General features: G+C 38.3%; 1 protein-coding gene across 2 annotated transcripts in view; it reads left to right on the top strand.

Annotated features, from left to right (window-relative positions):
• ADK (adenosine kinase) overlaps positions 1-24271 on the top strand; it is a 576611-nt gene that overhangs the window by 25640 nt on the left and 526700 nt on the right. The window contains exon 1 of one of the 2 annotated variants that reach the window (XM_045842325.1): positions 5830-5975. The exons of the other annotated variant lie outside the window; for it this stretch is intronic. Coding sequence (XP_045698281.1) covers positions 5962-5975 — 14 coding nt within the window. The 5' untranslated portion in view covers positions 5830-5961. Of the gene's footprint in view, positions 1-5829; positions 5976-24271 lie in introns of those variants that run through there. 2 annotated transcript variants of the gene reach the window in all.

Genomic DNA, 24271 nt, shown 5'->3' with positions numbered 1-24271 from the left:
TGCTGGAGGCCTTCCCTGCTACCCAATCTAAAGGAGACTTTCTCTATTTTGATCTGCTGGTTTTTATTATCTGCATAGCACTTATGATCATCTGATGTCCTTATATGTTGATTTGATTAGTCATTGTATCCCCTCACTAGAATGTAGATTCTACAAGGGCAGTGCATGTTTTTGATTGTTGCTGAATCTCTGGTGTCTTAAGTAGTAGAGTAGGTCTCATTAAATGATTGTTGAGCTCATGGTGAGTGATTTCTAAAAGCTTGTTTGTGAAATACCATAGATCAGATTGATGGTGAGGTAAAAATAAGAAAATCTTTTATATAAAAATAGACTTCATAGGATTACCAGCAGTATTTTAGGGAGTGGTATTCTTTATTCTGTGCTGTCCTTCATACATTTTTATGTTAAAGTGTCTTTTTATGTTGTATAATTTAAAAATATGTTCTTGCTCTGGCTGGTGTGGCTCAGTGGATTGAGCACTGGTCTGTGAATCAAAGGGTTGCCAGTTTGATTCCCAGTCAGGGCACATGCCTGGGTTGCGGGCCAGGTCCCTATTTGGGAGCATGTGAGAAGCAACCACCATACATCGATGTTTCTTTCCCTCTCTTTCTCCCTCCCTTCCCCTCTCTCTAAAAATAAATAAATAAAATCTTAAAAGAAATAAAAATATGTTCTTGGCAGCTTGAATAATTGGGAAGCGCTATTATCCTATACTTTCAGATTGGAGGTTTTCTTGGTTTCAGAAATTTGTAGTTCATGGCAAATGAAGAAGCACTGTGTAGGTGTTCCTAGGCGGGAGTTTTGCCAAGAATTCTTACTAAATAAAGTTCAGTCAATCAAATGTTAACATATTATTCAAATTCTCCTGGGAAATAAATTGTCAGGTTCCATTTAAAGATTATATTCTGTTTAAATATATAATGTTAAAGTGAAATGTGACATCAGAATCCATAGATTATAATTAAAGAAAAGTAAAAATAGTAGACCTCCAATAATGTCTTTTGGGAAAAGAATGAATGCATTTAGCAATGTTTGTTGTGAATAACCTTATCCATAATGAAGGCTAACTAAAATTACATGTGTTTTGTTACATTAGAACTGATCAATTCTAAAAACAACCGAATTTGTATTAAGATATGAGTAGATTTTTTTCTTTCATTGTCCAGTAAGTACTGAAAGGGACCTGAGATGTCACCTCTAACTAACTTTCTGTGTTTCAGATAAGGAAACTGATGGTCAAAGGGCATAATGTTTTTTGGTAGTTTCAGGATTATAATTTTCAGCTCCTTATTCTCAGGCTCCTGAAACTTAAGGTGTGATATACTACTTATTTTAGGGAGACAAGTATTAAGAAATTTCTCTTTTGGAATATGATATAGGTTGTTTTAAAAATTACTTTTATTAATATTTCAATTCATATGAAATGAGATGTAGTTTTACATAACATGAAGGGAAGATACTCCACATTCAGTTTGTGACATCTGGCCTCTTAAAGGCTCTGCAAAGCTCTAAAAGTGGTATTTATCTTTTAATTTTTGTCTCATTAAGTTTTAAAATTAACCAAGATCATAAAGGTATTTTAGTTTTGTTATTCCTGTCTTAAGGAATTTTTAAACATGAAAAGATATTTATAAAATAAGCCCAATTTCTCTAAAAATCATAGTTTTGATTGTTACGATTAAAAGAAATATGTTTTAATAAAGAGCAGGAATAAGTTTTGTAGTTTTAAACCATTTCAGAAGGATAATCAAAGCTTAATAGTAATTATAAAAATTTTATGCTAATAAAATCAATATACAGTAGAAAATTTATAAGCTAGATCAACATAAATAATAAAGTAAAAATTATACATTATCTTGGTGTGTTTCTTACCAATCTTTTTTCTGTGCAATTATGGCATATATATTTATATATATTTATTTTAACAAAGTCAAGATTGTTTTTTATACTCCTTTTGTTTTTATTTTTTCATTTAACATTGTATCATAAGCATTTTTGTATATTCTTAAAAAGTCTATGGCAAGATTTTATAGTAGGTCCATAACATTCTTATATAATTTATTTAACCATTGTTTTATTTTTGGTTACTTAGGATATGATAAATTTTTGGTATTAATGTTGAAATGAATAACCGGTTATACAAATCTTTGTTCATATTGTTCTGTTTTATTTACAATAATTGTCAAAACATAGAATTGCTGACATATATTGCCAAATAGCTTTCTAGAAATGTACTAATTTAAATTGCCACTAGCAATGTATAAGTGCTGTTTTATTGCACGTTTAACAACAAATTGATTGTGTTTGAAGAAGACTTTGATAGTATTTTGGGGCTTGAAGCATTTGTCGAAAAGATTAGTATGGTGGGTCCGCATATTTGTTATGCTTTACAGAAGCACTTAACTTGTGAGGTTAGTGGATCTATTTGTTTCTGTAGCTGCAGACTAACCACTTGATTAGATAAAGTAGAATATTTACTTATCTTCTCAAGTCAAACTGTTCTCCTTGGGGCACACTTATTTTGGTTCAACTGTTTAAATTGTAAGAAGGTTAATGAAGGTTAAAAAATTTCAATTGACTGCTTTTCCCTAAAGTACAAAGAATAAGGTTGAAATCAATTGCTTAAAAAATTGATGAAGAGTTTAAATATTAGTTGCTCAGGAGATAACTGTGTGCGTGTGTGTATTTGGGGAAAGACTGGGGGAAAAGAGGATAGGAAAAGATTAGAAAAAGAACATGACTGAGGAAACAAAGGTGCTGTGAATAGAAAGAACTTAGGCTTTTACCTGGAAAGGCATGTCTTTATTTTTGTCTATATGTGTGACTGACTCTGAAAGAACAACCACAGCCCTGGTTGGTGTAGCTCAGTGGATTGAGCTCGGGCTGCGAACCAAAGCATCGCAGGTTCGATTCCCAGTCAGGACACATGCCTGGGTTGCAGGCCATGGCCCCCAGCAACCACACATTGATGTTTCTCTCTCTCTCTCTTTCTCCCTCCCTTCCCTCTCTAAAAATAGATAAATAAAATCTTTAAAAAAAAAAAGAACAATCACAGATGATCTGTTTGCTGAAACATTTTTGTGTTTGTACCTGCTGAAATGAATTGGTACTGATATACATTTTAAAATAATAAACTTTTTGCAGGTTGTGCTAATTGATTATATAAAAACACAAATTTAAGTTAGATGCAAAGTGTCAAAAGTATCAAAAATGTTAAAAAATTTTTAAATGTAATATGGCTTTAATTTGATTAAATATTTTGACTATTGCAGGCCCTTGTCTTCCTATAATGGCATAGAATTTAGTATATTTGTTAAAAAATAAAGTTTTAAGTCTAGCTATTTTGTTACCAAAAAATATTTATTGTTAAAAATCAAAAGTGGGAGTTACTAAAGTATGTTAGGCATGATCAAAGTGCATTTTATTTTCACAGTGCTAAGTTCATGTTAGCTTTCATATTGTGCTTCCCAGAGATTGGAATTTTAAGTAGTGTGATAATAAGAAAATAATAATCACACCACGTGCCAAGGACTCTGTTAGACACTTTACTAGAATTGTTTTAATCTTTACTGTGCTCTGTAAAGCATGGGTAAACTGAGGGACAAATAGTTTCAGAACCAGTCTGAGATCATACAACTAGTAGAAAGTCAAGCAGGGTTTCCAAACCACGTGCCTTGTTGCTTTTACAACCTTCCTACTTTCCTTTACAACTTTGCTACTTGGCATGACCCTCAGACCAGAAGCAAATGGTGAAATCTGGGTACATAAAGAATTGCAAAATCTTGGCCACAGAGGCCTACTGCGTCAAACCTTTATTTTAGGATCCCTTAAGTGGTATGTATCCATAATAAAATTTGAGAAGCACCATACTACATCCCATATTAAAAGTTACATTGAAGTTTTGAAATCTTTTCTAAGGATTATTCCTGGTTTTACTTTTAGTTCTGTGGGTTATGAACATTTTCCACAAGAGGAAGAGGGAAGCTATTAGTCAGTGATTCCACTGCTTCAAATTGCTATCCTTCTGTTGTGTTGATTCAGATCCTGTTTAAATCCATAGGAACTATTGACTAATTCTGCTTGTGGACATTTGGTCAAAGTCTCAATCAGCCAAATACAGCTCTGTTTTTTAACAGCTATTCCTTATGGACCTAACACAGTAGGTTTATAGTCCATGGATTCATTCTGGATAGGCATTTCCCCAATGAAAGAGAACAGTGCTTAAAAGAAAGCATTTTTTGAAGAATGCTTTTGGAATTTTTGATGTTTCAGATGGTTAGCAAGGAACCACAGGTCTGTATAAACTGGTGTCTCTACCAATTTTACTTTGAAAAAACATAATTTTTCGGTCATGGGGCAATGATAGGTCAAAAAAGAAGCAAGGCTAACTTACACAGTAGAACAGCACTGTCCAGTAGAAATATAATGCAAGATGCATATAATTTTAAATTTTCTAGTAGTTATATTAAATAAGTAAAAAGAAACTTTATTCTTAGTAATATATTTTATTCAACTCAATATAGCAAAATATTATCAACATCTAATCAATATAAATTATTGAGCCATGTTCTATATATTTTTGTACTGTTTTGAAAAATTTGGTACATATTTTATATTTACATTGTCTCAGTTTGGATGAGAAAATGTCAAGTTAAAAGGTGAAATGTCCAATAAAATCAAATTGTGTTTAATGGAAAAATATTTTACATTGCTTTGGTTTTAAAATGTAAACTAATTAAAATTAATTAGAATTAAAAATTAAGTTCTTTTGGTCACAATATAGCACATTTCAATATTATAAGATCTTGGGTTGTGTTTATAATATAACTGACTTTAGACCTATGGCATTGATCACCATCCTATATGGCCAGTGGAACTTGGAATCTGTTAATAGAAATATTATCGGAGAATAAAGAGGGAATAAAGAAAAGCTATTTAGGTCATAAAGCATTTACTGATACTTTCTTACTCCTTCCCCTCTATCCTTCCAGCAGTTGGAATTCATTTAATTTGTCTTTTATTCCCCTTGAGGCATTAGACAGATGCTTGCTTCAGAGGGCTGCACATTTTTTAGAAAAGTTAGGTAATCTGACAATTAAGTCTGACAAGTAGGATAGTCTGAGTAGCCTTGTTTGAACAAGAGCTTTTAAACTTTAGATGTGTACCTGGATCCCCAGGAACATTCGCTATAAATACCATTGTCTGGGTCTCACACTTCTAGATTCTGATTCACCAAGTTTCCAGTGAGCCCTGGACATTTATACATTAAATAAGCTGTTCTACGTGTTTCTGAAGTTCAAGAACATTTGCGGACCATCAGATTTAGCCATTGATTAAGGCTGCGAGTTCGAATTTAGCATATGGTGCTGCTGTTGCCTGGCGTTGGATTTTCCCAGGTCTTAGGTTTCCCAGATGGTTGCAGCTTTTCTTCTGTAGAAGGGTTTTGCAGGCTGTTAAACCCCATCTCTGATGGTTAGCCCGATAGTGTCTCTGTCTCAGGTCCCAGTAACGCGACCTGAGCTCGCCTAGGTAGACCTTGGCCCTGTGACTGATAGACCCGTTGGCAGTCGGGTAGCCATTTTTGAGGCGGGCACCCGACTTCTTGCCGCGTAAGCCGGGAGTGGGGAGAACGCTCCTACCAGGGCTCAAGATGTTCACCGTGCCGGCTAGCCAGTTTGCCAGCCCAAGTGCCAGCTCACCAGGACTAGACGCACGGGTGGCACGTGGTAGCCCGCAGCGCCTGCGGCTCCTCTCCGGCTGCGGGCCAAGGGCGGTGCGCCCTCCCCCTGCGGGCTCGGCCAATCAGCGCATGGGCTGCCCGTGCCTAGGGTGTGTGAGGACGCGCTCCGGTCGCTGAGTGCCTGAGCAGAGAAGCAGTTGCCGTGGTACCTGCTGCTGCTGCCCGAGCGGACACGGAGCATCGGACACCAGCGCTGTTGCGTGGGGTAGGAAGGTGAAGCCATGACGTCCCTCAGGTACTGAGAGAGGGCGACAGCCAAAATTGCTCGCTTACTGGGCGTTAGCCTCCCGACTGGCGAACTGTTGCCCCTTCTCTTGGGTGGTCTGGAGCCTCCCTGTGCCACTGGTCTCGCTCATGCTGGAGATTCTCTGTGCACTTTTCATTTGGTTGTTTCTGCTTTTCTCAGAAGTTTTTGCGTCTGTGGCACATGGGGGACTCTATAAGTAGCCGCACCGCTGGGGTGACCCTCACCCAGATTCCAAGGTTTGAAGCTTGCTTGTGTGTGTAGTGAATTTATCAGGGAAAACCAAAACAAAACATAGCTACCTTTGCCCTTTGAGGAAATGTGACGTGCTCCGTGTGTGTCCATGCAGCATGTTATACCTTCTGACAGAACTTCATTGGTGGCCACGAGCAGACCTGCCAAAGTTGGCCCTTCTCTGATGCAGTTAGATTGCCCCAAAGTTATGAAATTGTGTGTCCCTAAAATGTTTGCTTACTAGTAGAATTGGTACTCACTATCTGTTTACTTATGTGCCAAAGGTGAAAGGAGTTTTGTCAAATAATACGTGTATAACAAATAGGAGATCCCCCTCCGTTTGCTCATCCAGAGTTTTGAAGGCTCTTCTTTGTTTTTTTTTTTTTTCAAAAGATTTTGTTTATTTTTAGACAGAGGGGAAGGGAGGGAAGAAAGAGGGAGAGGCACATCAATGTGTGGTTAAGTCTCATGTGCCCCCTACTAGGGACCTGGCCTGCAACCCAGGTATGTGCCCTGACTGGGAATTGAACCCTTTGGTTCACAGCCAGGCGTGCAATCCACTGAGCCACACCAGCCAGAGCTGAAGGTTTTTTTTTTTTTTTTTTAAGATTTTATTTATTTTTAGATAGAGGGGAAGGGAGAAAGAGAGGGAATGAAACATCAATGTGTGGTTGCCTCTTATGCCCCACTACTGGGGACCTGGCCTGCAACCCAGGTATGTGCCCTCACTGGGAATTGAACCAGTGATGCTTTGGTTCACAGGCCCACGCTCAATCCACTGAGCTACACCAGCCAGGGCTGAAGGTTCTTTTTTAATGGCAGTAGGATAATGGGCTTGCCCAATTTCTGCTTGTGTCATTGAATGAATGTTTAACTTATGCTAATGAAACTATTTACAAAAAGAGATAAATTGCCTTATTTACTCAGTGTTCTAACCTCCCTCTTTTAAAGTAGATCTTGGCTTTCAGTGTCCCAGAAAAAGGGGGAGGTCCCAGCACAAAAGTGAAGAGAATAAGTTAATTTTTTGGTCGGAGTTTCCAGCAGCCTAAGTCCTGGTGATTTAACAGTTTCTCAGTGGTTATTTTGCCTACACAAAATATTTGAGGTGACTTGAGAACTTAATTCTCAGGTAAGATAAGGTAAGGTTCAACTGTGCTGAACTTGGATACAATTTCTTTTTCTTATATCGTGTAGTTCAGTACTAACAGACAAAGACTACTTAATTTCATTATGCAGAAGGAGAAATTCAGGTGCTGAAACATGGAGACTCACATGGAAAGATTTTACAGTAAATTATAACTGGGACATATACATCTAACATTCAATGCTAACAGTATTTTAGGATGATTAGGAGTGTGCTGTCAAACCAATTTAATTCCCGTTTCCACTCCCACGTCTGCTTCCATTATTGGAACCTGCTGCTAATTAGGTTGTGGTTCAATTACTTTCTCTATTAAGAATTAGTTCTTATGTGGACCCAATTTTAATTGACCTTTGTCTTACTGGCTACTCTTCATCAGAGAAATACCCAAATTTAAAGCTTCTACTGCTTGGCAAGTGGCAACAAGGTGCATCTTTTAATGGGTTTGAGTGATTATTGTGTTCAAAAGACTATCTGAAAGGTTGACACCAGCCTTATTTAACTTACCAATGAGAGGATAGGCAACTGCTAATAAAGTACATTTATGCTGTTTTTTCAGATGTTAGTCTGCATTTTACAGTCTTTTTAAAAGATTTTATTTATTTATTTTTTAGAGAGAGGGGAAGGGAAGCAGAAAGAGAGGGAGAGAAACATAAATGTGTGAGAGAGACATTGATCAGTTGCCTCTCACATGTGCTCCAACTGGGGGCTGGGCCCACAGTCCAGGCATGTGCCCTGACTGGGAATCGAATCAGCGATTTTTTGCTTGACAAGATGATGCTCAATCAACTGAGCCATGCCAGTCAAGGCTGCATTTTATAGTCTTGATCTATAGTGCCATGGCTTGAAAAAAGATTTTAAAATGTCATCCAAACCAGTTGCCACATTTTACACCTGAGGAAACTGAGACCAAGAAAAGTTGAGTGCTTTGTGCAAAACCAGTAAGTATCAGAGTTAGGAATTAAATCCAAATATCCATAATCTAGTGCTCTGCATGATGCCTTTATAGAAACAATATACTATTTAAATTTCCTGAAAGAGCTGCTTTGATGAATAAAATTATAAAGTATTGTCCGAGACAACTGTAGTAACTCTTTTTTTCCCCTCTAGTCCTACAAGGAACATGGCGATTTAGGTTCAGGAGTTGGCAGGGAGACTACTGAAGTTGAAGCAACTATGTATGTAGTGACAGTTTTAAATGAGTTGAAAATCACCTCCAGTTCCCAGTGAGGACTGAGTTTAAAGCAATTATGTCATATCTTAGTTTTCACACTCATGTTAGGCATGTTCCCACTATGTGCCCAGTCTAACAGTAACCCTAAAGATAGATTATTGACCTGCGTTTACTGGTAAAGAGAGTGAACCAGGTCACAAACCATCAGAATTTGACTTCATGTTTAGTGTTCTTTTATATCACACTTAAAAATAATTATTGCTAAATATATGACAGAATATATGATTGGAAACCAGTGAGAACCAGTGCTCAACATACCTGGGTTCTAGTTGAGAGTCTTTCCCTGAATTACAGATTGTTTTCTCTCTTTTTTTTTCTTCTCTGGACATTTGTTTAATGATATACTCAGTGATGGTGATGCTAATATTAATATGTATCCCACATTGTTGAGGAGATATGAAAGTCTTTTAAATTTGAAGGCATTTTATAAATGTAGCATTCTCTTCTTGTTAAAAGCAATTTGAGCCCCTAGAGAATGATGCCATCTGAAAAGTTTAAATCTTAGATTTTAGACAGGAAGGAAGCTTACCTAATTCCCTCATTTTATAGTTGAAGAAGCTGAAGCCAGGAGATACTGTGATTTATAGATGTTTACATAAAATAGTTACGTATCTTGAACTAAACCCAGGTCTCTAGACACCTGTTTCAATACTCTTTCCAGTGTAGCATTCAGCTCTTAGGAATTCCTAAATAAGATTTAAGTGAAAGGAATATATATTTTTTTTAAAGATCTTTGAATGAATTTGGCTGGAGATACTTTTTTTTTGAACTTTTATTTGTATTCCACTCCATCATTACTGATGAAGAGTCTCAATTTATAGTCTCTGAAACCATTTAACCTTGAATAACAACTTTCATCCTGTGTTATGTATATCAGACTCCAACTGGTCTTAATTTGGGAAATAATAGAACATATTTGGTAAATTGATGCTTTTGTTATTTTTAATTGGCTCAGTAGGATAGGAACACATAGAATGAGAGGACAAGAAGAGAATCTTAGCGAGCATTTTACTCTTTGTCCTGGCCCTTGAGGCCCACAAGTGATATTTCCTAGGTAAGCAGTAGTAGAGCTTAAGACAGAATTTAGCTGTTCTGACTTGGACTTTATGTACTTTTCACTGAGCAACACTGTTTCAAAATACCCCTATGAACATTGCCTTTTCCCCTAACATCCGTGTCTGAGTCTGGTTTTGGACATTGCTTACAGCTTGTGTTTGTGCCAGAGAAGACTGGGAAAATGAGGTAGGGAGATAGGGAGAATGTTTGCTGTAGAGCAGAGGAGCCCTATTCTTTGGTCTGCCCAGACAGGTCAGGTTTGGTCAAAGACTATTCTGGGACTGTACATGACTGTGTCCTACATGATGATTTTGGAGCCATTTCTGTGGGTTGGCCTACACTGGAAAATTTATGTGGGCTGTGGGTGGGGTCCTGGGGTATTTTTCTTCTAACACTCAAGACTTTGAGGTGCATCCAACAAGATCTGCCAAGCCACTGAGATGGAGAACATTCATATGGAGACTAAAATCTGGCTAAGATCGAAACTGCCTTACTTGGTTGAGCTGGTTTCTTTGGAGCCCTTAAATAGGATATGCAAGCTCATTTCAGGACTTGTGTCTTTTATAAGAATTGTAAATTTCAGATTACTGCACAGACTTTTCTGTATGGGACTTCCTAGTGAGGCAAATGAACTTTTAAAATAAAATGAAATTGTTTTGTTTATGAAATTCTGTATTTTGAAGAGCTAAGGAATCCTCTTACAGAACTGTGCAATGTTGTCATCTGTTAATGCTCATATTTATGCTCATAAATAGGTCATCTTCGTTTGAAAAGCATACAAGGTTTTCTAACTCCAAATTTTTCCAGCCACAGTATTGCTACATTAAGCACAACTGTCAAAGATAAAACAGAGAACCTAAATGCTTGTCTAGACTGAATGTTAACCCTTTCCTATAATATTGCTTAACAATCATCTCCCTTTACCTCTTTATACTTACTTGATATAAATTTGTTATTAAAAATACTATAATACCCTCCTGGGTGGTGAAGAATTTAAACATTAATGATCGTTTCTGAATACCCTATAGAGGTTTATAACTATATGTCTGATACCTCGTGGAAAATTATTTCTCTGCCTGTGAATGGCAGACTCATTGATCAGTCTGTGTTTGGGCTGGGAGTGGCACACACTAGAAATATTTATCTGAAGTCTTTGATTATTATAATTGACTGTTAGGTAACTTTTATTCATCTGAAATGCTAAACAAATAAAATGTTTTGAGTTTTTAATTTTTTACTGGCAGTAGTATATCACTTTATTTTTCTCCCCTTTAACATTATTTTTGTGGCCATATTCATTTAGATATTTTTGTAGTATAAGTCACATTACTGCGCAATATCTGATCTTCGTTCTATGAAATGATTTTTCTTTCCCTTGGTCCATTTCTGCAAGACTGCTTAGTTAATAGAACTCTCTGTAGTTTTCAAACATTTAGCTTATTAGTTCAGTCATTAGTTACTAATATTCTGAAGTTAAATGTTTAGCAGCACCAATATCCAAGTGTATTTGACCAAATTCAGAATTGGGTCAATCCTGATAGCTTTTAGCCCTTAGTCTCCTCCCTAAATGTGAAGACTACCATGTTACTTGGAATCAGAGCAAATGTTCGTTCATAAAAAGCAATACTTTAGTAAACTATAAATATGGATTCTTATTTTCATATAGCAAAGCTAGTTTATAAGTAGGATGCCATATATCCCAATTTCCTAGGACAATCCTGGATCATGCCTATTACACTTGGCATAATTATTAATAGCTCTATATTTACTCTCAAAGCGTTCTTTTTGGATAATAAATTATCTGGTCACACACTTATACACTATAATAATTTTGTTGTAGTAGATGTTGGTTGTTGAAATGTTATTTGAAATAGGACTATGAGATAATTATATACATATGATGGAGTTAAAAAAGATTTTATTTGTTTTTAGAGAAAGGGGAGGGGAAGGAGAGAGGGAGAGAAACAATGATTTGGGAGAGAAACATTGATGGGTTGCCTCTTGCACACACCCAACTGTGGACTTGGCCGGCAACCTAGCAGTGTGCCCTGACTGGGAATCAAACTGTTAACCCTTCAGTTTGTGGGATGACACCCAACCCACTGATCCACAGGAGTCAGGGCATATACAAAGGAGGACTGCCCCCAAAACCTAAATTATCTCCTGGAGGGTGGCCCCTTGTAGTACAGGCTTTCCCTACTAGGTGGGTGTTGTAGGAAACCATCTGTTATCAGTGTACTGGCTGTCTTTGTTGTGACACACTGTGTTCAGCTTTAGTGAATTTTTTTTGAAGACTCTTTCAACGCATTTGCCCATTTCATGATGGGTGATTTAGGGCGCACTTGCCCACACCTTGCTGAGTGTTCAGTTTTTGGCCAAAAAAACAGCAAGAGCCCTGTTTCCTACCCTCCCTATTCGCTTGATCTCACCCTGAGTGACATTTTTCTTTGTTTTCCTGATGAAAAAACTCTTCAAGGGGAAATGCTTTGCTGGTGGGGAAGAGGTGAAACAAAAAAACGGGCAGAAGCCCTAAAAGGCATCAAAATCGACAAGTTCAAAAACTGTTTTGAGCAGTGGAAAAAAAGTGTTGATAGGTGTATTACATCAATTGGAGAGTATATTGAAGATAACTGAAGTTTAAATATATAAGATTTTTTAGAAATAAATTTTCTTAGAAATTTTTTAGAAATAAATTCTGTTTTTTAGGATCCTCCCTCATAGATGATAGATTTTGGGTATTTTTCATTGGTCAGACATTTTTATTGTATTAAGAGAGTTCTGAGTGTCTCAATGTAGTATATTGAATAAGAAAGTACATGCTTTGAAGTTAGGAATCATTTACTTGGTTTCTGACTGTTGGCAGGTTATAAAACCTTTCTGAACCTCTTGTTTCTATTAAACAGAGATAATAGCAATACCTACCCTATAGAGTTATTTTGAAGATTTAAAGTTGATAACATATATAAAAATGTTTTATAGCTGCAAATTGCTAGGTGTTAGTCATTATTATGCCACACGTGTGCTCCTGAAAGTTGAATTTAAAAAATGAATAATTTTATTTAGTTAAGGGGAACTTGCTATTTAACAGAGCATAGACAATATATATTTTTAAAAATTTGATTGCAGAGAGAGAGAGAGAGAGAAACACTGATGTGTTTTTCTACTTATTGATGCATTCATTGGTTGATTCTTGTATGTGCCCTGACTAGAGTATCAGGACAAGGCTCCAACTGACTGAGCTATCTGGCCAAGGCTGGACAATCTTTTAGAAGTGTTTTACTGCATGGAAACAGGGATAATCATTGGTGGAGGTATATGTGGACTTGAGAGGGGCAGACATTTCAACATATTTGTATGCTGAAAAGAATGATCCAATAGAAAGTGAAGAAATAGATGATGATGGACAGAGAGGGACAAGGTCATTTCCTTGAGTATGCAAGAAGGGATGGAATCTAGAATACAAATGGAAAGATTGGCCTCCCGTAGTCTAAGGGACACAGACATTTACCCAGTCTGTTCACTTAAATAAAAACAAATGCCAAAATGTAATCTACATATAGTAAAATCATGGATCTAAAATTTACTGAATTTTGAAGAGTACGTGTAGATACCACTCAGATCAACATATAAAACATGTTCCTCTCCTCAGAAAAATTCTCTCTTGCCTCTTTTTAATCCATCCTCCTCTCTCCCCCACCCAGGCAACCATTTCTTTACGTCTGTCAGTAGAGATTCATTTTGCTTATTCTAAAGCTTTATATAAATGGAATCATACAGTAACTACTACTCGTGTCTGATTACTGTTATCTGATTATTGTTCAATATAATTTTTAGATTCATCCATTTTGACATATCAACAGTTTCTTCATATTTTTTTTAATAGGATACTATCTTTTTTTTTAAGATTTTATTTATTTATTTTATAGGGAGGGAAGGGATGGGGGGGGAGAGAGAGAGAGAGAGAGAGAGAGAGAAAGAAAGAAACATCAATGTGCGGTTGCTGGGGGTTATGGCCTGCAACCCAGGAATGTACCCTGGCTGGGAATCGAACCTGGGACACTTTGGTTCCCAGCCCGCGCTCAATCCACTGAGCTATGCCAGCTAGGGCTAGTTTCTTCATATTCTTTGTTGAGTAATATTCCATTTTGTAGAAATAACAACAATTCTCTTGTTGATGGACTTTGGGTTGTTTCTGGTTTTTGTTTATTAAAAATAGAGCTGCTATGAACATATTTATATAAGCCTTTATGTAGAGTTGGGTAAATACCTAGGTATGGAATAGCTGTGTCCTAAGATAGATGTATGTTTAACTTTAGAAATCACCAAACTTTCCCAAAATGGAAAGTAAACACATTGAAATTTCCACCAATGGTGTTATTAGTGTTCTAGTTATTTTACCTTCTTGACAATGTGTGGCATTTTTGATTTTCACATCCTTGTGGATGTATAGTTATATTTCATTGTGGTTTTAATATGTAGCTCTTTGATGGCAATGATGTGATTATAAGCCATTTGCTTATCTTTTCTTTTGAACTGAGAGTTCAAGTCTTTTCCTATAATTTGATTGGGCTTTTTCTTTTTGTTGCTGGTTTGTAGTTTTTTAATATTCTGAATACAAATTATTTGTCAGATTTTATGCACACTCACAGGCACATACATATGTAGCAAATATTTTCTCTCTGAGTCATGCCTTTCCATTTCTTTTTTAAAAAAAGATTTTATTTATTTATTTTTAGGGAAGCGGGAAGGGAGGAAGAAAGAGAGGGAGAGAAACATCAGTGTGTGAGAGATACATTGATCAGTTGTCTCTTGCATGCCCCCAACCGGGGACCTGGCCTGCCATCTAGGCATGTGTCCTAAATGGGAATGAATTGGCGACCTTTTGGTTCTCAGGCTGGCACTCAGTCCACTGAGCCACACCAGCCAAGGCAATGTCTTTTGGGAGCAGAAGTTTTAAATTTTGATTTAGTCAAATTCATTGATATGTTTTATTTTATTTTATGGTCATTACATTTTGTGTTCTCAGAAATCTTTTTATAAAAATTTTATTATATCATTTTACTTTTTTACTGAATTTATTCAGTGACATTGGTTAATAAAATTATATGGGGTTCAGCTGTACAGTTCTACAGTATATCATCTGTATATTATACTGTGTGTTTACCACCCCAGGTCAAATCTCCTTCCATCACTATGTCTTCCTCCTGACCTACCCCCTTTCTCTCATGTAATCACCATACTGCTGTCTGTGTTTAAGAGGGTTTTTATTCTTAATCCCTTCAGTTTTTTCACCCAGCCCTGTAAGCCCCTAACAAATGCTGAAAAGGGAAATTTGCATTTCCCTTTGACAGCTGTTAATCTGTTTTCTCTATATGAGTCTATTTCTATTTTGTTAGTTTATTTTGTTAATTAGTTGTGCAAATATACCAGCACTTTTTTTTATCCACTCATCTACTGATGGACACTTGGGCTGCATTCAGATCTTGGCTATAGTAAATAGTACTTTGAGTTTCTTCGGATACATTCCCAGAAGTGGAAAAGCTGGGTCAGGAGGCAGTTCCATTTTCAATTCTATACTGTTTACGCAGTGGCTGCACCTTTCTGCATTCTCACCAATAATGCCCAAGGTTCTCTTTTCTCCACATCCTCACCAACCAACACTTTTTTGTGGATTTACTGATGATAGCCATTCTGACAGGTATGAGGTGATACCACATTTTGGTTTTAATTTGCATTTCTCCGATGAGTAGAGACATTGAGCACCTTTTCATTTCTATTGGCCATCTGTATGGTCTCTTTGGAGAAGTGTTTATTCAGGTCTTCTGCCTACTTTTTAATTGGTTATTTTTTGATGATGAGTTATCTAAGTTCTTTATGAATTTTGGATATTAATCTCTTATCAGATCTATCATTGGAAAATATGTTCTTTCATTTGGTGGGTTATGCTTTCATTTTGTTGATAGTTTCCTTTGCTGTGGAAAACTTTTTAGTTTAATGCAGCCCCATTTTTAAATTTTTTCTTTTGCTTCCATTTCCTGAGCCGATATATCAGAAAAAATATTGCTACTAGAAATGTCTGAGATTTTACTGTCTATGTTTTCTTTTAGGATTTTTATGGCTTCAAGTCTTACGTTGAATCTTTAATCCACTTTCAGTTCTTGTGCATGGTGCAAGAAGGCGGTCTAGTTTCAATTTTTTGCATCTATCTGTCCGATTATCCCAACACCATTTATTGAATAGACTATCGTTACCTCATTGTATGTTCTTGCTTCCTTTGTCAAATATTAATTGATCATAAAGGCTCATTTTTGGGCTCTGTATTCTGTTCCATTGATTTATATGTCTGTATTTATGCCAGTACTATGCTGTTTTGATTACTATGTCCTGGTATGGTTTGATATTGTTGCATCCAGCAAACGCGAGAACAAATGCAAGGATGTTGTTACTTTATTGGCCAAGTTTAACCTGCGCAGGGGCGAACTCTCAGAGTGTCCAGAGACATGGTACCCACAAGGGGCTGCAAACGAGAGATGCCCCGAGCGCTTACAACTACGTCCTCATATAGGGGCAGGCAAGCAAGCATTATACAGAAGCAGACATGGCAGTTAGCAATTCGCTTACAAAGACGGCGCGCGGGAATTTCAAACCAAGCATTCTTGTACAAGGTGGGAAGGCAGGATGTTTGTTCAGTAACCTAGTAATCTCCTGGCTCTAGCTAGCTAGGTTCCTATTTTCTCATGGTCTAAGTTTTTCCCTACTCCTTACGTTCCCCCGTTTTTTCTTGGGGGTTTGTCAAACCCTTGACTCTTCATCATTAGGGATAATGGTATAGGGTTGAGATAGAACCATTAGCTTTACTACTTCTATTCTTTCTTTAATAAAGGCTATGACTTTATTTAGAATACAGGGCCCTATAGTAACTAATAACAGAAGCAAAAGAAGGGGTCCTGCAAGTGCAGATAAAAGAGTGGTTAGCCATGGGGAAGTATTAAATATAGAGGCATACCAGTTGGAGTTTTCTTCTTCACTGTCTCTCTCTTTGAGTCTTTTGGTTAAAGTCTTGATATTCTCCCTTATTACTCCTGAATGATTGGCATAAAAACAGCATTCTTCTCCAAAGGCAGCACAAAGTCCTCCCTGCTTGAGGAATATGAGATCTAATCTTCGTCTGTTTTGGAGAGCTATTTCTGCTAGGGAGTCTACTTGACGCTCTAGATATATTACCTGATCTTGAAGGAGAGAGATGTCCTTGGTAAACATTTGGGATAATCTCCTTAGGCTTAGTTCTCCCTGTTTTATATTGGACACCACGTCATTTATTTGCTTTACTTTATGCTCTATAAGCTGTGAAGTATCAGGTTAAAACAGCAGAGTCCCTTAAATTCCTCACATCCATGATTATGTCTTAAAAGAAGGTAGGCTATACCTGCATGATTTTCCAGTACTGCTTCTCTGACTTATCTTAGTTCTTGACTAATGGCACTAATAGCTTGAGAGGTGGCATTTAAGGCTTTTACCATAGCGCAGGCTAATCTGCTCATTTTTACATTAAATAAGTTACCGTGGTTGACATTATAAACACAATTAAGGATACATATTCAGCAGGCTAAAAGGTGCAAGTCACTGATACAATCAGGTGTAAGGGAGACATCCTGTTGAACCCGGGTTAAGTGAGGCTTCTGAGGCATAAACACTGTTAGTCTTCCCAGAGAGCACGGTCCCCCAGAGCTGTTTGCTGAAACATAAGAATAAACTGTTATTTCACATATCAGGAACCATCCTATTGGCAGCTTAACATGGGCATAAGCATAAGATACATCAGTGGTGGTGGTGCAATTCATCTTCACACCTGCTGAGAGCACAAGATAGTTTTTAGTGCAGTTGACAAAAATTACATATTCCCTAGCTGGGGTTACATTAGCAACCTTCAATGAAAACATTTCCCTATCTTTTGTATTTACCACTGGTCCTCAATTATAAATGTCAGAGTAGGCCATTTTCTTTTCAATATGCTCATAGTATAGTTTCTAAAGCTTTCCAAAGGGGCACAGATGCCTATAAGACATGAAGTGAAAGTTTATTTTACACAAGTTTTTCCTGCAAGACAAAAGTCAGAAATATTCAGGATGTTTTTCTCCAAATATACTCAGATGTTTTCATCTCATTTGAATGGAATAAGTTGTCCATAACAAGGGGTCACACAGGAGGTAATGAAGAGAACATAAGTCACTGTTTTTCAAAGATGACTTTCAGATCTTCTTCCTGTGCTTTCTTTATTCTGGTGTGATGAATCTAAGGTTTTATTCCTGCCAGCTTCACTGCAGTTGGGGTGGTGAGGAGTATATCCCAAAGTTCAGTCCACTTTTCTTCTAGTTGATTTTCTGGGGATCCTGTCCTCCAAATCTTGAGCAGCACCTTATCTCCTGATTTGAACGAATGCAGTGGACCTATGGGAGAGAAGTCTCTAATACAGGCAAAGTTATTCATCACAGCTAAGGTCTGATTTAAATATTGCACATATTTTTTTCTTACCTTCAGATTTTTATCTGTATACATATCTTTCACCCCAATTGTGACCTGAAATGGCTATCTGTACACAATTTTATAGGGACTCAACTGAATCCCACTTCGAGGAGCCACCTTTATCCTGAGCAGGGCAATAAGTAAAGCTTGATCCCAATGAAGATGAGCTTCTTGACACTTTGGCTATATTTTTCTGTAAGGTGTGGTTCATCTTTTCTATTTTCCCAGAAGCCTGGGGTCTCCATGCCGTGTGGAGTCTCCAATTAATTCCTAGGATTTTACTAACCTTCTGTGTGATTTCTTGAGTTGATACACACATTCACTCTCTTTCCATGAGACAATTCCAGCACCCTTGTCAGTGCAGCCAGTTTAGCCTTCTGGACAGAGGTTCCTGGCAGCAAGGCCTTGGCCTCCACTATTCCTTGAAGAGTCACAACTGCATATCCAGCTTCTCTGCTTCCTTTGTCCATATAACTGCTTCCATCTGTACAGAGAGTCCAGTCTGCTTCTTCTACAGGATGGTTCTGTAAATCAATTCTGCTAGAATACACTTCAGTTATTTCAGCACAGTCATGTATTAGTGCAGCTGAGTCAGGGTCTGGGAGAAAAAGGCAGGAATTACTTTAGTTATAGTTTTGAGGGAGACATTGGGATTGTCGAGCAGAAAGGGCTTGGTACCTGCCCATTTTTTCAGCAGTCAGCCACATATTTCCCTTTTGCTCCAGCAGGCTCAACACTTGCTGCGACACATAACTGGCATAGGCTGCCCCAAGGCAAACTTTTTCAGTTTCCTCCAAGAGCTCGCAGGTGGTTGCCACTCTCAAGTAGGCTGGCCACCCCTGGACAGCGTGATTTAATATCCTTGACAATTATGCGATGGATTGCAAATGTCACTAAGCATTTGGGTGAGGAATCCTAGGGCAACACCCTGTTTTTCACACACACATCATTGAAAGGGATCCAGTAGGCTTGAAAGCCCCAAGGCTGGTGCTGAAGCCAGGTGCACTTTCAGAGACTCAAAAGCCTGAGTGCGCTCCTTTGTCCACTCTGAAGGGCTATATTCTGGTCCCTTCAGAGCCTCACACAGTGGATTAGCAGTGAGCCCAAAGCTTGGAATTCAAATGCAGCAGTCACTTGCCATCCTCGGGAATCTCCTTAACTGTTTCTTAGTGTTGGGAGGAGTCCTCTGTGGACTTTTGTTGCACGGCCTGCACTTACTCAGACTTTCTGTTCAGGGATGCCTTTCCCATTCCCTCAAGGAGGCATCTCTTATAATGCTCTAAGAGAGAAAGGCCATTCCCTTAAGGGTCGCAGTTGGGCTCAGATATAGGTATTGCCCTGGGAAGGCCCAGAGCCCCATCTGGATTTTCTTGGCTTAACCTCCGAGCCTCTTCTTATACCAGCCTCTGCTCATCCCCCTTACTGAAGCAAAGAATTCAATAAGGCTCCTATGTCTGCCCAATTGAGATGATAAGTGGCAAAAAAACAAAACAAAACTGGCACGATCAAATCAGTCATTTTAGCAGGGTTATGTCCATAAGAAGGGTTTGAGCTTTTCCGGTTTAAGAGATCCAATGTACAAAACAGAGTATGTGCCAGCATAACATCTAGCAGACTGGCCTTCTGGCCTTACTCTCACTGAAAAAAAAGTCTCCAAAAAGGATATTGCCCTGCCCTGGTAGGGGCTTTTCCTCCACGGAATCTGGTTTCTTGACCGATTCAAGATAGCGATGCCAGTTCAGGCCCACTTTTCCCATTTCACTCACAGGAGTGGATCCCCTGGGGCTGCAGGAACTCTGACCAGCCTGCAGTGGTCTTAATACCTAGATCTTCCTGGACCCTCTCCTCTGACCTTGTATCTTTCATATGTAAATTCTCTTTTCTCTGAGCCATTAACTGACTTTCCTCTTTTTTTTTTTCTTTTTAACTCTGCATGTATCTTTATCATGTAAACCCAAAAACTTCTAGATAAGGCAATTTGTCCCACCTCCCTGATTTTGACAAAACAACTTTAGTTACAGTATAATACAGTAATTTAAAGACCCATTCCATGACTAGCGCTCTTCTGAGTCTAAATTATACAGGACACAAACAGAACAGTACTACAACAAAACAATATACGCCTTTGATATACGATTATACGTCGGTCAATTTACCAGAACCTACCCCAGCGGGCTGTTTTTCAGAATGGAGGGTCCCCACCGCCCCATATTACCAGACGGAACTCCACAGAGCTCCAAACAGACACCCTTTCGGGACCAGAACAGAAGTCCTTTCGGACCAGACGGAGCTCCAAACAGAAGATGGTGGTGCCTCCCGCCGGAGGAGGCAAGATGGCGTCGCCTCCCGCGCCCGCTCCATAGCAGGTTCCCCCTCGCGTGTGTGGCGGGCTGGAAAATCCGCCTATATCCTGCAAGGAAGAATCAGGCTCCTCCTTCCGGGGATAAGGTGGGAGTGCATTCACAGGGTCTAAATGGTCCTCTGGCGGTCCTGGTAAGACGGGGTACAGTCTCGACCGTCCAGGGGGCCCACCTGATGCGGTGACCGGGGTCTCAGTTCCCCTCCCTTTCGCCTTATTCCCCGCTGATGCTAGGCACACCGCCCGCCTCCCTCTCTGATTTCTACCCTGACACTTCTTGATGTACCAGGGCCGCTCCGTGGCAATATCGACCCAGACATCTATATAGAGGAACTGATCTGGATGGGGAACCCTGTATACTGGGGCTCGAACAGCAAAGAGGGTGGGCAAGTCAAAGGTCCCCTCTGAGGGCCATCCAACATCAAAAGTGGGCCACTCGAGCTGGCTTAATGTTCTTAAAAATTTTAGATCCGGTGGGGGTCCTCCATACCCTCGTGCCCGCCACTGGAAATTGGAGAAATTCTTAAGGAGGCAATCGAGTGGGGATCCTGGCACCGACTCCTGCTGGCCCATTCTAATAAGGTCCGGGATGAAGGAGAAGAAACAAACAACACAAACCAACAAGGCAACAGACAATGCAATATCTCTCACACACGAACTAGGCATATAATCCAAAACTAATCGCGGCGCAGGGAAAGAGGAAATCTAATGTGACCGTTTACTCCTAGGATTACTGAAACCAAATTTCAAAGAGCGGCATCCCGCCTCTGAAAGTCCCTGGGTAGGTTACCGGCGGCGTCCCACCTACTACCTCAGGGTAAGATTGCTCCGGAGCCCAGAAACCAAAAGAGGATCCTCAGCGAATACTTACTCAGCTCGAGCTGCCCGTCCGGTCTCCAAACCGAAACCCCACCGAGGGACATCTCGCTGGGGCCTCCAAATGTTGCATCCAGCAAACGCGAGAACAAATATCCGAGACTTTCAGGGAATCAAGAATGGTACTTTATTGGCCAAGTTTAACCTGTGCAGGGGCGAACTCTCAGAGTGTCCAGAGACATGGTACCCACAAGGGGCTGCAAACGAGAGACGCCCCGAGCGCTTACAACTACGTCCTCATATAGGGGTGGGCAAGCAAGCGTTGTACAGAAGCAGACGTGGCAGTTAGCAATTCGCTTACAAAGACGGCGCGCGGGAATTTCAAACCAAGCATTCTTGTACACGGCGGGAAGGCAGGATGTTTGTTCAGTAACCTAGTAATCTCCTGGCTCTAGCTAGCTAGGTTCCTATTTTCTCATGGTCTAAGTTTTTCCCTACTCCTTACAATATCAGGTAGTATGATTCCTCCAGCCGTGTTCTTCTTTCTCAAGATTACTGTGGCTATTTGGAAATTTTGTGGTTCCATGTAAATTTTTGAATTATTTGTTCAAGTTCTGTGAACTATGCCATTGGTATCTTGATAGAAATGCATTGAGTCTACAGTTTGCTTTGGATAGTGTGGACATTTCAATAATGTTAATTCTTCCAATCCATGAACATGGTATATTTATGCTTAACTTGTTTGTATCATCTTCAACTTCTTGCTTCAGTGTCTTATAGTTTTCTGAATACAGGTCTGTTATGTCATTGGTTAAATTTATTTGTAGATATTTAATTTTTTTTGATGCAATTGTAAATGGGATTGTTTTCTTAGTTTCCCTTTCTGACTGCATAAAAATGCAACAGATTTTTTTGGATATTTATTTTCTATCCTGTTACTTTACTGAATTTATTTGTCAGTTCTAGTAGTTTTTTGGTGGAATCTTTAGGGTTCTCTATATACAGTATCATGTCATCTTCAAATTGTGACAGTTTGAAGAAGTCTTCCTTTCCAGTTTGAACTTTTTATTTCATCTTTTTGTTTAATTGCTGTGGCTAGGACTTCTAGTACTATGGTCAATAAGTGTGTTGAAAGTGAACATCCCTGTCTTGTTCCTGATTTTAAGGGAACTGTTTGTGGTTTTTACCCAATGAGTATGATATTGGCTATGGGTTTGTCATATATGACCTTTATTACGTTGAGGTATATTTCCCCTATTCCCAATTATCCAAGAGTTTTTACCATAAATAGGTGCTGGATTGTTTCAAATGTTTTTCTACATCTGTGGACATTTTTACGTGATTTTTATCCTTCATTTTGTTTATGCTCTGCATCACGTTTACTGATTTGTGGATGTTGTATCCACTTTGCATCTCTGGAATAAAAAGATGTTAATCTTTTATTCCACTTGATCATGGTATATGATCTTATAATGTATTGCTAGATTCCATTTGCTAATATCCTGTTGAGGGTTTTAGCATCTATGTTAATGAAGGATCTTGTCCTATAATTTTCATTCTTTGTAGTGCTTTTATCTGGTTTTGGAATTAGGATAACGCTTGCCTCAGGATTCGAGCTTGTGAGTCTTCTCTCCTCTTGAATTTTCTGGAATACTTTGAGAAGCATAGGTGTTAGTTCTTCTTGGAATGTTTGGTAAAAATCTCCTGTGAGCCATCTGGTCCAGGCTTTTGTTTGTTGAGAATTTTTTAACAGTTGCTTCAATTTCACTAGTTGTAATCTTTCTGTCCAGATTCTCTGATTCTTTCTCATTCAGTTTTGGAAGATTGTATGTTTCTAGGAATGTATCCATTTTCATTCAGATTGTCCAATTTGTTGGCATACAGATGTTTATAATATTTTCTCACAGTCCTTTGTATCTCTGTGGTGTTGGCTGCTACTTCTTTTTGATTTCCAATTTTAATTATTTGGGTCCTCTCTCTTCTTTTTTGATGAGTCTGGTTAAAGGTTTGTCAACTTTGTTTATCTTTTCAAAGAACCAGCATTTGATTTCATTGATTTATTGTATTTTTTTTAGACTCTGTTTTGTTTATTTCTTCTCTGATCATTGTTATTTTCTTTCTTCTACTCCCTTTGGGCTTCATTTCTTGTTTTTTTTTCTAGTTCCTTTAAGTATAAAGTTACACTTTTTATCTGACATTTTTCTTGTTTCTGAGGTAGGCCTGTAACGCTGTGAATTTCCCTTTTGAGGCTGCTTTCATTGTGTTCCATAGTTTTGGGGCTGTTGTGTTCTCATTTCATTTAAGGAATCATTTGATTTCTCCTTTGATCTTGTTGTTAAACCATTTCTTATTTAATGACATGTTATTTAGCCTCTATGTCTTTGTTTTTCAGTTTTATCCCTTGTGATTGATCTCTAGTTTCAAATCCTTATGGTCAGAGGAGATGGTTGATATGATTTTAATCTTCTTAAATTTATTGAGGCTTATTTTTTGTCCTAACACATGTTTTATCCTAGAATATGTTCCATGTAAACTTGAAAAGAATGTATATTTTGCTGTTGTAGGATGAAATGCTCTGAAGGTATCAATTAAAACATGGGATTTAGTGTGTCATTTAAGGCTGCTGTTTCCTTGCTGATTATTTCTCTGGGAGATGTGTTGACTGAGGTCAGTGGGGTGTTAAAAATCTCCTAATACGACTATATTGCTGTCAGTCTCTCCTTGTGTTTCCTTCAAGATTCGATTTACATATTTAGGTTCTCCTGTGTTGGGTGCATAAATGTTTATAAGGGTTAAAGCCTATTGTTGGATTGTTCCCTTTATCCCTTACTATAGGCTCTGTTTTAAAGTCTGTTTTGTCAGATATAAGTATTGCTATCCTAGCTTTTTCTCCCTCTCCACTTATATGAAATCTTTTCCCATCC

Source organism: Phyllostomus hastatus, unplaced genomic scaffold, assembly GCF_019186645.2.
Source record: "Phyllostomus hastatus isolate PE091 unplaced genomic scaffold, TTU_PhHast_1.1 phas_contig_38, whole genome shotgun sequence".
Taxonomy (NCBI): domain Eukaryota; kingdom Metazoa; phylum Chordata; class Mammalia; order Chiroptera; family Phyllostomidae; genus Phyllostomus; species Phyllostomus hastatus.
This window is presented reverse-complemented; position numbering and strand designations above follow the sequence as displayed.